The sequence below is a fragment of the Passer montanus genome, unplaced genomic scaffold (genome assembly GCF_014805655.1).
Source record: "Passer montanus isolate IOZ18808 unplaced genomic scaffold, ASM1480565v1 scaffold58, whole genome shotgun sequence".
Taxonomy (NCBI): Eukaryota; Metazoa; Chordata; class Aves; order Passeriformes; family Passeridae; genus Passer; species Passer montanus.
In genome coordinates, this window is record NW_024370816.1 from 2,083,044 (window position 1) to 2,098,835 (window position 15,792).

A 15,792-nucleotide genomic window follows, 5' to 3' on the forward strand; every position below is an offset into this window, starting at 1 on the left:
ATTTTAGAAATGTAGCATGTAGTTGGACAAGCAAGACTCCATATGAAGCACTTCAACAGTTTTTGGCATACAGAGTGCTGCTCCTATGGTTTATTCTGACTTCATGTGTACATAACATCTCTGAAACTGTCTGCATCAGATGTTCCAAGCTGTCTCTCAGTGCCCTTTTGGTTCATAAAGTATCAAAAATATGTTTTTTAGAGTACCTAAGTTGTAAACAACATGTATTGTAGTGAGTCTGGAAGGTCATGTAATAAATAACCTGCCCATATCGATGACAGCCAGGTCTGGTTTGCAGTAACTGCACAGTGTGTGCCACAGTTCCTCTGGAGTGACTAAACAAAACAGTCAGTGGCTGCCAGCCTGCAAATGGAGTTCATCTCCCAGCTGCAGAAGGGACACTGCATGTACATCATGAACCTGCAGGAACAGCAATTAATGCAGTTTGTAATTTGATACTCTAGACCCCCTGCCAAAGGCAGTACAGAACTGCAGCTCTGGATATCTCAGACTCCTTCATTCCTATCAGCAAGTGCCACTGCCCAAATGGTGGTGAGTGTGAATGTTCTCATTAGAATCAGTGCTCCTTATACAGAAATCATGCCCAAGGTTATGGGGGTATTAGTGATCATGGTAAGTAATCTCATTTTTTCCTGTTAATTCATAAGATTTACTTACCAAGGTGGAGACCATTCCCAGCCTGGTGCGACGAAGTGATTTTACTACTTGGAAAACATCTACTACTTCTTCTATTTCTGCACTTTCCAAAAGGGTCATTAAAGCACAAAACACACCAGTCTGCTGTGATCCATCACTAGAAGATGATACAACATATACATGTAAATTTACAAAGCAAAATCAGAAGTCTTCTGACTAAATGTTAGATATATTTTTAAAACTTTATACTGAGTTATATTTCCAAAGCATTTTTTACTGGACTGAAATTGTCACAATTAAGTATACATGTAGGATTCACACAGGACATTGTTTACCTAGAGACCTGGACCTGAGGTACCACTTAAGGGAAAGAGGGAAATTCAAAATTTGAGACTTACAGTCTCAACTATTGTTAGCAGGATTATCTTCTGGTTTACATGGCATGCAAGGCTATTCCTGGAAATGGACCTAGAAAAGTGCACTTGTATCCTGCAGTGAGAGATGGTCCCAAAAACTCTACTGGATGTTCACTAGTGCATCCTGCAAGTGCACTCTGACCTAGCATTTCCCCACAAGATAGGTGCACCAGCCAAGAGGAGCTGCTCATAGCACCTGCCCTGTGCCCACACTTGCCCAAGAGAAGCATCCTTTCTTTTAATCACTACATCCAAAAGGGCAACCTTGAGCAATTCAAGGAATCTTCTTGGGAGAGTTGAGTCTCCAGACACACGGAAAGGCTTGTGAGAAAAGGTAGGCATCCCAAAATTATGGTTGCTATGTATACCCAAAACTTAGAGCTAGGTGAGTGTGTGTGCTGAATTCAGACCCACCAGCAGTGTACAAGGAGTGGGACATTGCGGGTTCTCCTGTTGTCCTCAGTGACTGGTCTGGCTGGAAGTTTTTGTTTAATGTTGAGAATCATGCTGACTAAATCTTTGGGGGTTTCTGGAACATCACAGCCACTCCACTGGTGATATTGATACTGATACACCTTCTGAGTTTCTTTTGTCTGGAAAACAGCAGTGGAGATGTGGTTAATGCTCAGGATAAAACACAGATTCACACAGTAACTCCATTGCTGCTGATTAAGAGAGGAAGAATGATATTCCTGAGGAACTGCATGGTGATAGTTCTGCCTCATGAATATGAGGTAGGTAAACATCCAAGCTTTGTTCAAAGTAGAAAAGGCAGCTGATCTCCTGAGACTCCCCTACCACCATCTCAGCAACTCACTAAATAGAAAACTTGACATCATTTATAGCATTCCTCATGATTGACTGTTGGTGTGGAAGAGAAAAATATTTCCATTTCTTAGAGCAGGAGTTCCTAGAACTGCAGTGGGAACTGTTTCTTCTCTTTCTTGAGGCTAAGTTTATAAATTTGTTTCTAAATTTAAAAACTCCTTGAAAACCACATTTTGGAATTTGCAAAGAGACTTTTACCTTCTGATGTGTAACATCAAATGCACGTATGGTATAGCTAGGACCAGAGTTGACATCTGCCATTTGAACTTCTATGCCATCATACGTTTGCTTTCCTTCTCCCCAGTACTGTGCACAGAGTTCCTAAAATGGATAAAAGTACAAGTCAGTGATTACCATTAAATCTCTTTTTAGTTTGCCTTCTACATGCACTTAGAGACTGTACTGACTTTAAAGGAGTTCCATGGTATTTTAAAATATAGCATCATACAATTTTCCCTCAAAAATTCATTGAAAAGTAAATTAAGAAGGTAAATGATAGAGCAAAATATACTGGAAATGCAAATTCCTCATTCTATGGAAAACATTTGAGCAAGGGAATGAGAGAGTGCAGTGCAGTGAGTGTTTTGGTGCATGTAAAGAATATTCAGTGTATCAGTGTGCAGACAATGCCCCCACCTGATCTCCCTCCTTCAGCTCTGTCAGCATAACAATGACTTTGACTTTTCTTTGGAACACCATTTGCCAGAAGTCAGAGATAGTTTCCTGCAGTGGTCCCTGTGTTGCAATCATGGCTTTTGGACCCCAGTAACCCTATAAAAGAAACAATTTTTTTCTTCAATTCATTTGAAATGCAATTGTCAAACAACAGAACTTGTCATTTAAGGAATACCCCATGAAATAAATTAATGAACCTGTTTGTTTAAAGGGAAAACATGCCTTTCACAGTAGGCCTTACGGTCTTACAGGAATTCTACTACCCAAATGACACTAACCTCAGTCCACCTAAGAACATCACTTCAGACTGACAACAAGATATACTGAAGCTGCAGTGGCTGAGATCTCACCGTGCCATTTTTTGAAAAGCATATTTTTGAGAGGTAAAACATTCTGTTTTACACAGCCATTTGATTTTACCACTAAGAAATTTTGTTTACACCACACAAAGTTGGTGCACCAGTCACTTCACACTGAGCTTCCTAAAAATAAAGATACATTTACCCTGAATAGGTATCCTAACTGTGCAGCATTTCAAAGGATTCAGATAAATGGAACTTAGCTAGTAATTCCATTAAAATCAGTTACTTCATTTATGACCAATAATTGTTCTTCTTTGGATATTTAAAGATGCCAAAAAATTGTTGGCTCCAATTTTCACTGGTAGGGATTGGTCCATGTGAATAACTATAGTCACATTCCACTAACAGGGACAATATTAATCTGGTTCCACCTGTGGACAGATGCTATGTAATGGAAATATATGTTATCGTGAGGCCAGTTGAAGGCCAATGGTTTTAAACATAGATGGATTTGCCAATCAGCCATCAGTTCCATCTCCCTTATTCAACTAAATTCTTTCCTATTGTGATGCCAACAAGAGAATAAGAGTTTTAGCTGAAAGCTTGTGAAATGCCTACAGTGGATCCTCTCAATACATACAGTTATGAAGGAAGCATTGATGTATGTGCTGGACTCCTCACAGTCACTGTCTTCATCCGAGGACTCATCTGAATCATGCTCACCCTCCTTACTGCAATCTTCTTCGTGCCTGATGGGCACGCGGCTAAAGTCATCTGTGTGAGACAAAATGTCACCGTCACAGCACACCCCCTGGGTATGGCATTTATGGGGGCCAGGGAATAGAAAGGCCAGTCCTTTCACAATAGACTGCAGAACCAAGGCCACCTTGTTTGAAATAAACACTCCCAATAATTCACATTGGTAAACACTCATCTTTTTTTCTAATCACTATAAGAATTTTAGAGTTTTACAGTGTTCAGAAAACTAATCGAATACTACTCTATAAGGTGAATTGCTCATTTTTCCAAAATTTTTCTATAGAAGAAAACAGATGAAAGAAGGCAAGGTGGGATAAAATAATGCAATGGAAATACTTACAAGGAATTATGCTGGTATTCCTATTTTTGCTTTTATTTTCATCCCGATTCCCAGTGTTCTGTGTCCGCCACCCCTTATAGGTTGGCAATCGCTGAAGAAAGAGGATATTTGATATTATGCTTGATTAAAATGGTTCTCGAGATGACTGTCTCCTCAGGACTCTCACACCCAGTCTTCATCTTGCAGTGTCTTTTCCCCTTAACTTTAGTTCTTTAAACTTTGGTATCATCTGAACTATCATTTAAAAATGCCTGCTACACCATGTACAATGGTACAGGAAATCATGAACACAGACACAAGTAATCCTTCTGTGAGCTCCATCTTTCTTAAAAATATTAACAGCAAAGCAGAAATAAAACTTCCTTAGCATACAGCTTATTTTCATGGAGGTAAAGAAACTTTCTGTGGTCAGAGAAATGAAATAGCACCTAAATGGCCTAATACCTAATCTCTCTAGCTAATGACTATTGTGCAAGGCAATTTGTAACATAAGTGGGAAGGAAGGGCAGCTGGAATGCAATGCTTATTTACCTGGAACTCTGCCTCCAGCAGAGAAGGCTCACTCGGGTGGTCTTTTCTTTTCAGATTGTTAAGGGAGGAATGCAGTTCTGAGAGATTGATCTCTGTTTCTCCATACTGATTGTATTCCACCAGTGCTTGATGAATAAGGATGTACTGTGACTGGTGTTTCCCATTTGCAGAGTTTACACATGAAGTTATTAAAGAGTTAAAAAAAAACATATCACTTTTTAAAATCATTATTAAAAGCTTTTACTCCTGTGATAATATCACTAGTGTTATTAATATTAAGCATTAACATTAAACAGATATCAAATTCAAGTGTTAAAACATTAAAATGCTGAAATAAGTTAAAAACATGCAATGCATCAGTCCATAACTTTTGTTGTACTCAACTCGTGAAAATTGCAATTGGGCAGATGTATTTTAGAATTTTAAAAATCCAGTTTGACTCTGCAAGCTCAGTTTTGCATTTATGAATCATATGCCAAAAAAGCTGTTCTCCTTGGCTTCCTCATCTAAAGTCTGAACTTAAAAAGTTGAATTTTCTAAAATCAAAAAATTATGTTTGAAGATTTTTTCCCTCTTAATACTTCTCAGAGCTGTATTTTCTATGAACAGCTTCAACTGAACGGAGCAATGCACTCGTGAGAAATACTGCTGAAGCCCTAGAACAGGAGAGTGGTGACAGGAGTTTCAGGGAGATACCTCTACTTGGACCATGAGGCATCGCTGCCGACGCAGTTTCACAATGTAGCCATAAACATCCACCCTGCCCTCGGCGTCCAGCCCCTCCAACATGGCATCGATTCCGATGTACGTCCCTGTGCGCCCAACGCCGGCACTGCCACGCACAAAGGGACTTGGTTATCCACAGGCAATGGCATTCATTGGCAACACAAATGATGATGAGTTTGCACTTTTAGTACCTTTTAATGAAAGCAAGGCCAACATAGCCACATATGGTGCTTATAGCCAGAGCAACCCAGCATTGATCTGGCTGTTTTTCAAAAGTCTGTGTATCCTCAGGTTTCACCAACCTGAATTTCTTTCATATCCTTCAGAAAACAGGCCTTGTGTATCTTTTGCTGCCTCATTTTCAAGTGTTTAAGTCACAAAATCTGGGATCAGACAAAGACTTTTGCCAGATCTCTTATCTGAATAGCTCCGTTTCAGTCATTTAACATTACCAAATTTTTTAAAGAACAATATATATTTACCTGCAATGAACCACGATTGGACCACTAAAAAAGTTGCTGAGGGCATTAACTCTGCGTCGAAGTTTGAGGAGGAGATGTGGATCCTCAGGGACTCCATGGTCTGGCCAGCTTGTGAATTGGATATGAGTGACATCTCTTCCAGCTGTCCTTTCTCTTCCCTAGAAAAAGTGTAGTTTTTAATATATATCAATCTATATATATATTAGTATATGTATACATAAATCTAAGTGACTAGATTAAAGCCCAAAGCACGTGAGTCTTGAGTGGACTTTGGTATCTTGCTGCTAGACTAAAAGAGAGGACATAAATTTTGATAACCATGATTATAAAACTAAATTACAAAAATCCCTCAATGACATTCCTTTACTAGCCAAGATTTATATGGCTGTACAGGCATTTTTCCACTAATTAACCTCCAAATTCTTACTCATAGTTGAGTTATCCAGTTGTGGCAGAGCTATTCATACAGTTGTTTGCCATTGTTTCAGTAATTGTACATCACTCTTCTACCAGAACTGCAGAAGTCTCCCCTTTCTTGCCATGGACCACTCTTCGATTCCCCAACCAATATCCGTTTTATCTTTATTGATATGATGTCAGCTGAACAAAGAGCAGACAGTTCTAAAAATATCAGCCCTCAACCTGCTGCAATCACTTATTTCTAATGTCAGATTCCTTAAGGGACAGAGCAATGTCTTTGTAAGCAGGTAGTTTTTAACATCCTGATCTGCTCACTGACAACACAAAGCTACAGCTTTCTTTTAATCAGACCACTTCCTGAGTAAATTTTAATGCAACATGAGACAGCAGAATAGGAATTTCCAGCTGTAATCATGAATCAAAATGTGTAGATTCTGTTGCTTTGCTGAAGATTTACTCTTTGAGTCTGAATGCTTTTAACTATGATTTAGGCTCCATTTATTATCATTGACATATTTTTGCAAAGGGCCTGATATGAGCATTTAGCTTTTGATGGCAAATTTTTTTCTCAATTACACATAGGGCAACTAATGTGACTTCAGATGTGTGAAAGAGAGCAATTAACCAGCCTTAATAACTTTACACACTTCTAAATGATGATTTTAAAACATATTTATAAACACACTTGAGATTACCGGAATTTTTGATTGTCCCACTGTACAATTATCAGAAGGGTATATAATAGTTACCGATGAGTCACACTGATTTTATTTGCAGAGGGGGTTATGCTGAGATACACATAAAGCAGCAATTTTTTTGTGTTAGAGAACAAACTAAATCTATGAAGACACCACAGTGTATATATTAATTTTTTATCATTTAGCAGCATATTAATAGCATAATCCTAAATGTAGGTTCCAGAGAATTAAGGAAAAATACCTTTTGAAGTTGGGAAATATATATCTAACTCATATTTCCTGCAAGAAATTACACCCACATCTTAAGTTTTCCCTTAAGCTATATGATGTTTAGCAAAGACAGCAGAGCATCTTCCATTGAGAGCTGACTCTTTTCTCTTAAAATACAGACTCCAAATCGACACTCCAGTTCCAGTCAGTCTCTCACTTTTGAATCAACTTACATTTGTAATGTGCAGTTTCTGAATGACATAGTCTGGGCACGTTTTACTTTCATAGATCTTCACAATGATGTCCCCATATGTTGCAGTCCCATTCTCCATTGATGGCCAGTACTGGGCACATTTGTTCTGCAAAGAGATGAAGTTAAGTAAGTGATGTGATGTGGTGATGTGGCGGAGAACTGAGAGCTAGAAAAAAGCCTAGATAGCTGGCAACTCAGTATAGCTTTTCCAACTTCTCAATTCCAAATATCCAACAACTCAGGTCTCTGACCTGAAATTTATAGCCATGGAATTTAACTTGAGATGTATAGTGGGGAAAAAAGGATCCTGTACTCTAGCTGAAACGAGCAAGAGTGACTGCTACTGTTGCCTGATGGCTGGAGAAATGTTTGCAGCTACTTCCATGCCTTGTTTTTCAGTCTTCAATGAGGGCTGCTGCTCCTGCCTGCCTATAATATCAGCTTGGGTGTGCTGTAGATCTGCAGGCTGTCAACATCTTTAACTGCAGCTAAAACAGCAGTTCCCCTTTTTCCTGCTGTAGCTGGAATTAGGAACAAAAGCTGGCCAGAAGCACCCAGCTTTAAAAAAGGCAACACAGGTAAAATATTCTTTCTAGAATCTACTGAGGGCACTGCCAGGTTATCAGAATAGACAGGAGAAAAATAAAAGCCACACCTTTTCTGACAGATCTATGAGGAGCTACAGTTCTACCTTGAGCCCTTTTCTGGATTAATTAGCTGTAATTTGGAAGCTCACCCTCTGCTACACACTGCTGTGACTAAAGTGATATTTTCTGGTAAGACTGGTAATTCATAAGGCAGCACTGTTTTGGCATGTTTTCCAACACAGGTTCTGCCACAATGAGAGAACAGCAAAGAATAAAAAAAAAGAAAAGGACTTAAGAAGAGTATGTAATTCAGCACAGCACAGCAACACATTCAGCTTTCAGCAAAACATGGTGGAAAGATAGGAGGAGAGAAGGACGGATATTTCTCACCCTCTTTCCTTCCTCACAGCGAGTCACCATGACAATAATGGTTGCCTTCTGTTCCCAGATCATTCTCCAGAAATCATCTGTGGTTTCATCCTTGGGGCCTAGAAGGAGATAATTTAAGGGACTTTTTCAGAGTACATTCACATGATAAAACACCTGCATGCTTACCTAGGCAATCTGAAGAGCTAACCAGAGATAATGCAAGGAACAGCCACACACTTGATTTCATTATGGCTGCTGCCATTAAGCTACAGCATTCAAAAACTCTCATCTGTATCTTTAGTGCATAGCTATGAAATCTGAAAACTTTTGTTGTAGAATTATACAACATGAGAAATCTGTCTTTGAAGTACGATTTATTAATTGTCACAAAAATTCCCTAAGCAAAAACTCATTGACAACTTTTTCATATTAAATTTCAAAACATCAGATCTTCATTTTTCCTTTAAGCTTACTAAAAGGATTTTACTACTCTAAAAAAATGGGTGAATAAAGAAAGCATATTCTTTTAAGATTATAAATTACCTTGTGCAGCAATATATTTTCTTGGTTCTTTGAAGCCCTGTTAAAAGCAGATTGTTATCAACTTTTAGAAAGTAGGAACAATCTAAAAGACTTGCAACTTTAAAAATAAATTCAGTATGCAACAATTCAATAATACCAAATACATTACAAAGGTGAAAGCAACCCCAGTGGAAATCCTCCAAGGTGCTGATGCTTCAAATGCACAGACTACAGGATTTCTTCCATAGTATCTAAGTAAGACTTCTTCCATAGTATCTACTTTTTTCAAGTAAAGGTCACTCACATCAATATAACTTGCATTGATATAGTCTGATCCTGGATCTCCTGGCATCTCTGAGAGCTCAACACGGTTATGGTCATCTGTTTAAATCATTTAAACCAAAATATGTTATCTCAAGGCAGTGACAAATGAAACATATATAAAATGTGTCAAAATTATTACAAATACTCACATGGAAGAATATCAATGTAACGGTTTTTGTTCTGATTATGACTCTTTTTGGCCTCCTTTATAGAAAATTTACTGAAGACTCTAGGAATACTCTGTAAAATACAAAATTTATTTTATTAGTTAAGCCTATATTTAAAATAGTCAAATGAATATGGAAATAATTTGGAATTACTGAATCTGGAAGGTAACATTATACTTCATAAGATATTACTCCATATATTTCTTATAGCTAAAGTTCAAACAATTATTCTCCTTAATATAGTTGGTATATATCTCCACAATTACATATTATTTATATCCCCATGGCTATACAGTAAGACAAAGTTTAAAAATATGTATCAAAATATGTACTTTAGGATGAGAGGTATTTAGACTGCATACTTTATATTTTTGCTGAAGAACACCTTCAGGAAAAAAAGACTATTTTCATCTTACAATGGGGAGAGATTGCTAGCAAAATTAACTGAGGGCTATTTGACCTTAGATGAGAATTCACTCAATTTTCTAGACTATTTATTTATTTCTAACTAGTACATGTACTCCAAATATACTCCTGGATGGAATTCTTCCAACCACCTGGATAAAAACCTGTGATATATTTTGAGTGAAGGACAAACCTGAAATTCTTCCAAGAAGAGCCTTCCTTCATCTGCAATCTTCCTCTTGTATGTGTCCAGCAATAGCTCTGAGGGTATTGGCTCTATGTTGAGAAGTTGCTTGTCATCATCTTTAACTGGGTAAATAAGTCAAATGTTTATTGTTACTGATATTGAAAATGTCCATCATACTTCAGTAAATGTGATTCTAAAAGTGCCAGATAGAGTTTAGTACTTTTGTTAATTTTTATTTAACTTGGTGCATTTATTTTTATAAAACTGCTGTTGCCTGAGCCAGCTGTGAGCAAACAGTGGGAATAAGAGAACTTTTGCAGCTCTGCTGCCTGATAGGAGACACCTCTGGAGGAGGCCACATGCAGGGACACCACACCAGTACCTTTGCACAAAGTGGTGACTGTCATATTCAGGGCGCAGCAACTGCCTCAACACCCACAACAGTTACACAGCCTTGCCTTGTGCTTCAGTTCTGGTCAGTCATTGTCAGGGATTAAAATATACCATGGATTGCCTAACTTCCCATGTTTTCTCAAATTTATGTTCTGAGTTGCAATAATCTGCAATATCATCTTGAATGAAAAAATAACAATTGAACAAATTTTAATACCTCTTACTAGACATATATTAATTTTTCATTTATATTGAAAAGTTGTGTCTAAGCAAATGGATTTGAATTTCAACACGGTCCTACTTCCCATTTAATGCAGTTAGTTTTTGTGAATTTTAGTGTTCTAAATTATTTTTTTCTTGAAGCTTTCTGGTATTGACTGATTCTGTCTTTCTTCACAGACTTTGAAATCTTGTGCAAAAAGGTGCACAAAATTTTCAGTCTTTGGGATTTGAAAGACTTCAAACTTTTTCAGTAAAAAATAACTGGCTAATGTTCAGTCTCTTATTTTGGAAAAAGGTGCACAGAAAAGAGAAATTATGTTGTAAGATGGATTTTATTCAGGACTTATTCTCAGTGTTAAACATATCACAAACATTGTCTGGGATAATTATAACTGGGTTTTTAATTGACTAATAAATAAGAATTTTTCAAACACTGATGAACTTTCAGTTCACTCAAGTAGAAATAATTCTTCTAAGTATTTACTGAAGTATTTTTGTCCCCATATACAGTGTTATCATGTTGATATCTGTAATCTGTCTATGCAACCTAGAATGCAAATAACCCAAAGGTGGTAGCAAGACCCAAGACTAATTTTATTTCCATTTGCTAAATGGAAATAAATATAAATTGCTAAATATATAAAGATACTCACCTGCTACAAGGTTCACGCCTTCAGAAGAATTGCTGTAAGAAGCAGAAGCACCTGTAAATGCTTTCACTATTAAGATATATATGATAATAAGTTAAATTAAATCAGTGAAACAAGAGTGCTGTCTGTGAAACAGGAGTGCTCCACCTGGGACTATGCAGAGGTGGTTGGGACCTTTGTCCTCCTGCCCTCCTGCCCTGAGGCAGAGAAACAAGGTGGCCACATCAAAAACCTGTAGTGCCTGCCTGATTTTGCCCATCTCACCTACAACAAATGTGTATTTAATTTCTTCATTGAAGTGAATGCTCACACCATCTTCTCTTCCCTTGCTAGTGACAGAAAACTAACACATCCATAAAATACAGTAAGTTTAAATGCTAAGTAGCCACAGGCATCAGGGAATGCAATGGCCATCCTTCTACTGCCATCCTCTGTGCTACAGAACTGCTGAGCCATTGAGAGGTCACTGTAATAAGCAACACCTCCCTGAGATACTGTTTAGGGTGAGCAAGCAATTAAAAGAGTTCCAGGAAAGTGTGGATTATTTTCATTACTTTTTATTTAAATAATGAAGGAAATGTTTTCCAGATATTTCTGATTTTTTTCACAAAACTAGGGACAAGTAATTTTGTTCTGTGCCTCAAACAAGGGCAGAGCAGAGAGATTTTAAATCTATTTCATTATATTTGGGGTTTTTTGACAAACAACAAAAAATTCATTTCTTTTAAAAGATTTAAAGGTAAAAGGATATCTTTTTCCCAGTATTCATGAAACATCAAATTTGTAACATTTTGTCACTACCCACTGTGAAATATTGTGGAAAAACCAAAAGCCACCCCCATGCCCCTTTCATTTATGTAAGAAAGGGAGACAAACATGAAGCTTACCTAAGCTTTTTTTTGTGAAGATCATAGATTTTGTACAGAACCAGTAGTAAAGCAATTACAGTCACAACGATCAAGAATACCAAGAATATAATCAAGGCTCTAGAATTATCTACCAACAGAAGAAGAATACATTTATTATTTTAAAATTACTTTTAAAAAAGAAACCTGTATACTTCCCTAGAAACAGTGTTCACCAATTTTTGGTTTGGGGTCCTTTTTGAGAAAAAAACTAAACATGTTTGAGTTTGCTATGCCAAAGCAGAGGAGGGAAATTTATGTTTTCATTAAGAAAACGTTCCCTTAAATTCTCCATGTCCACCTGTCAAATTGCTACAACTCACTGGTTCAGCATTACTGTGCTTGTCTCCTGCTCTGTGTGACCTGTACAGTGCAGCTCTCAGCTGTTGCTGATCTGGCAATTGGGAACCTCTGCCAAGTCACAGATGTTCAGCTCCTGAAATGCAGGATCCCAACACAGGAAAGTAGTCCAAAAGTGAATCATGTCAGAGAAATTAATTTCTAGTTGTATTGAATGTTTCCTGAAGAAACCACAGCTGTGTAATAATTCTGAGTTGTGATTAATGACTTGTCAACATGATCTGCTACGTTAATACTGAATGGGGATATTTTACAAATGCTGATCAAATATTAACTATAAAACAGGAAGTTTGGATTTTTAATTATTTAAAATAATTAATTTTAAATTAATTTAAACTGAATTCACAATTTACATTATTTATATTATAGTAAAATCAAAAGGTAAAGATGCTGTACATATTTACTTACATCTGGTTCTTATACTCTCCACTACTGCTTTTCCACTGTATTCTCCATTAAAGACGAAGATCTGCATGCAGTGAGGGACAATAATAGAGATGTTCAGATATGACAAGTAAAAATTTCTGCACACAATTCTTAAAAAACAAAGCACAATGGATTTTTCCAATTCACCCATCTACTGATAACATCATTGACAGCAGTATTTGCTGTCAATCCCTGCACTGACATTTATAGTGTAGCTCAGGTTTCTACCCAAGTTACAGCAAGATCTGGATTCAAAAATATGGAGATGACAGGAAAAAGAATTTAGAAAAATAGGAAACACACTTTACAAAATAAAAATCAGATGCATCTCAAAGTAAAATCAATTTTGTCTTTTAAATTTCCTTAATAGAAATTCCTCTCAGATCTAAACACAGTTTGTAGTCAAATATTTTACACTAGGTTTTTGTTGGTTTTTTTTTTTTCCTTAGTGAGTTTTCTGAGACTTGACCAGAGTCCTTTCATTACCAGCTAAGCCCATAAGGCTTTCTCCAGTTTTTGGGCAAGAATTAAGCAAAATATGTGCAAAGCAGAAGCCAGGATTTAGAGGTGCAGAGGCAAATTCCTTCTGTAAGGAAAACTACTCACTGAAAGTGGTGGACAAAAACCTTAAACGGCACAGAGGTCCTGTGCTCCTGGGCCAATGCAAGGATTTTTTGCTCCTACAGGACCTCATCTTTATTTTTTAAATATAAAGCTCTCTGAGCAGAATCTGTTGGGAAAATCCTGACAAAATGTTGACACGAAACTGAGATTGCTCAAGTTCCCTGATACTGCATTTGTGCAGGTAAAATCAGAGAAGGAGGAAAAGACTCTGAAGAATGAGCAAAACTGCTTCTTAAAAGTAGTAAAACTCCATCACTCTTACTGGTTACTTTCTTGCCTAAACTTTACTGAGAGGAGCTATCAGGATATAAGAAATATTCCTACTGGCCATATTCAGGGAATCACACCAGGCCATCGGTTTTGCAGGCAACCCCATAAGGGTGAAATGCTGAACAGAAGAGAAAATTGCAGGAAGCCTTCAGGAAAGTGAAGCATGTAAACAGAGGATGCTATATTTTGTACAGACACAAGGACTGGCTTGTAAGAGGTTGATGTAAGAGCATGCAAAAGGATCTGAACTGCTTAGGCCCCGAAGAACCAAAAATCTTCATTCATTAAATGGAATATGTTTTAAAAACTAAAAAATCAGTCATACTCAAGAAACTATTTTAATCTTATGGAAACCCCAAACTTCTGAGCCAAGTACAAACAGTGTACTCTGCTTGCATTTTTCTTGCTGTTAGAACCCATGTGGAATAGCACACCAGGGATTGCTTGATAGGTTAGGCACATACGCATTTTAGTTCCAAAATAATAATTTTTTACACCTAAGATTATAAATTGATTTCTCTGCCACCATATTTGCCTTTTGTTCCCTAAAATCAAGCATAATATGCTTAAACAATGAAAATGCAGAAATATTGTATATATTTTAATACAATAACCTAACTTACCTTAAATGTATAGTTTGTCCTGTAAAAGAGATTTTCTCTTTTAAATTCACATTTGCTTTCATTTTCAGTTTTTCCATCATTCTCCCAAATCAATATAAATCGTGCATATGGCCCAAATACATTTTGTTTTTTGCATGTAATCTGGATAGCATTATCAGCTGTCAATATTTTTTTAACGTGATGCACTTTTTCTGGTTCTGTAGACAAGAAAAAGAGTTACTTACTCTAGTCTCATAATTTCAAACCCAACATTTCAAGCTGTATATGCTCATGTCTGTTTCCTGTCTTCTCTCAACAACTTCATATATTTTCTTCCTTGAAAATTTCAGTCCAAATTTAACAAGATAGGTAAAATCACCTTTGACTTAATCATAAGCTTATCTAAACTGAAAAAGACGTGGAGTTGAACTGAAATGCTCTACTGACTGTCAGACTGCAAAAATAGTATGACGACAAATCTCTCTTCCATCTGACATCACTTTCTCATTTGGGGAACATGAGGCAACAGACAAGACAGGGGGAAAAAAGAGTTCTCCATGTGAATATTCTCATGTGAATATAGCTTCAAAACTATTTTAAATTAAATTTTCTTCCAGAAGTCACTAGTACCCAGAAGTCACTAGTATGGTGTCCTTACAGACTTAAGTCTGGCCTAAAGCCGCAAAAACTTTTTAATGACACAGAATCTGTTAAATCTAATCTGTGGTTTCAAACTCCAGTTTCTTCTGTTGCAGCAAATGTTGCAGGTTTCAGACTGAGGGGCACAGCCAAGGGACCTTTCACTGTGAGCTGGTAAAACCTTTCAGAAAGTAAGGTAAGGCAGCCTCATTTCTGTAGCCATATCTCAGTGGCCACATTTCAGTAGAAAACCACCATGGGAATTTTCTACAAAAACATGTCAACTTGCAAAACAGCTTACTGAGAAAAAATAAAACCTAAAATCTGCAGCTGATTTTTTCTTCATGTGAAGAGCTGAGATCTGTAAGGCTCTATAAGCAAATCAAATATCCCAGGTGAGGAGTGGCAGGATATTTGACATGGCTGAGTGTGAGGTTACATCATAGCTGATCATTTTTATCCACAGGGCAGATCTGTTAGATTGCTATTCCGCATGCTGCTGAAAGAGCTGTGACAAGGAGAAAATGAACATTTCTGGAGGCAATGTGTTTGTTGAAGATGAAAACATCTTTTATAAAATGTAGGGGTTTTCCTGCTTCCAAGAACTTGTGTTCCACTGACACATTCTTCAGTTCAAGAAGCCATAAAACTCTTACATGTCCTGCTTGACTTGTTATTAACTGTTGTGATAGTTGAGAATGTCTAATTAATACCATTAATTCATGATGCAACTCATTATTTTTGCAAAAACTAAGGGAAATGAGGTTGTTTGCATATCCATAAACTTAGATTGTAGACTTTAATCTTCACCTGAGTTATTAAAATTAGTGGAATGCAGAAAGT

The 15,792-nt window shown here is 37.0% G+C and overlaps 1 protein-coding gene across 6 annotated transcripts in view; it reads right to left on the reverse strand.

Moving 5' to 3' along the window:
• Nucleotides 1–15,792, reverse strand: part of PTPRC (protein tyrosine phosphatase receptor type C) — a 71,696-nt gene that overhangs the window by 1,845 nt on the left and 54,059 nt on the right. For all 6 annotated transcript variants that reach the window (XM_039726397.1, XM_039726400.1, XM_039726398.1 and 3 more), the window contains 19 exons: nucleotides 14,332–14,528; nucleotides 12,797–12,857; nucleotides 12,011–12,119; nucleotides 11,127–11,158; nucleotides 9,865–9,980; nucleotides 9,249–9,339; nucleotides 9,080–9,156; nucleotides 8,797–8,833; nucleotides 8,275–8,372; nucleotides 7,278–7,403; nucleotides 5,717–5,874; nucleotides 5,205–5,340; nucleotides 4,509–4,658; nucleotides 3,978–4,068; nucleotides 3,519–3,652; nucleotides 2,538–2,672; nucleotides 2,100–2,222; nucleotides 1,488–1,666; nucleotides 679–814 (listed from right to left, as the gene is read on the reverse strand). In XM_039726397.1, coding sequence (XP_039582331.1) covers nucleotides 679–814; nucleotides 1,488–1,666; nucleotides 2,100–2,222; nucleotides 2,538–2,672; nucleotides 3,519–3,652; nucleotides 3,978–4,068; nucleotides 4,509–4,658; nucleotides 5,205–5,340; nucleotides 5,717–5,874; nucleotides 7,278–7,403; nucleotides 8,275–8,372; nucleotides 8,797–8,833; nucleotides 9,080–9,156; nucleotides 9,249–9,339; nucleotides 9,865–9,980; nucleotides 11,127–11,158; nucleotides 12,011–12,119; nucleotides 12,797–12,857; nucleotides 14,332–14,528 — 2,186 coding nt within the window. The remainder of the gene's footprint in view (nucleotides 1–678; nucleotides 815–1,487; nucleotides 1,667–2,099; nucleotides 2,223–2,537; nucleotides 2,673–3,518; nucleotides 3,653–3,977; nucleotides 4,069–4,508; nucleotides 4,659–5,204; nucleotides 5,341–5,716; nucleotides 5,875–7,277; nucleotides 7,404–8,274; nucleotides 8,373–8,796; nucleotides 8,834–9,079; nucleotides 9,157–9,248; nucleotides 9,340–9,864; nucleotides 9,981–11,126; nucleotides 11,159–12,010; nucleotides 12,120–12,796; nucleotides 12,858–14,331; nucleotides 14,529–15,792) is intronic.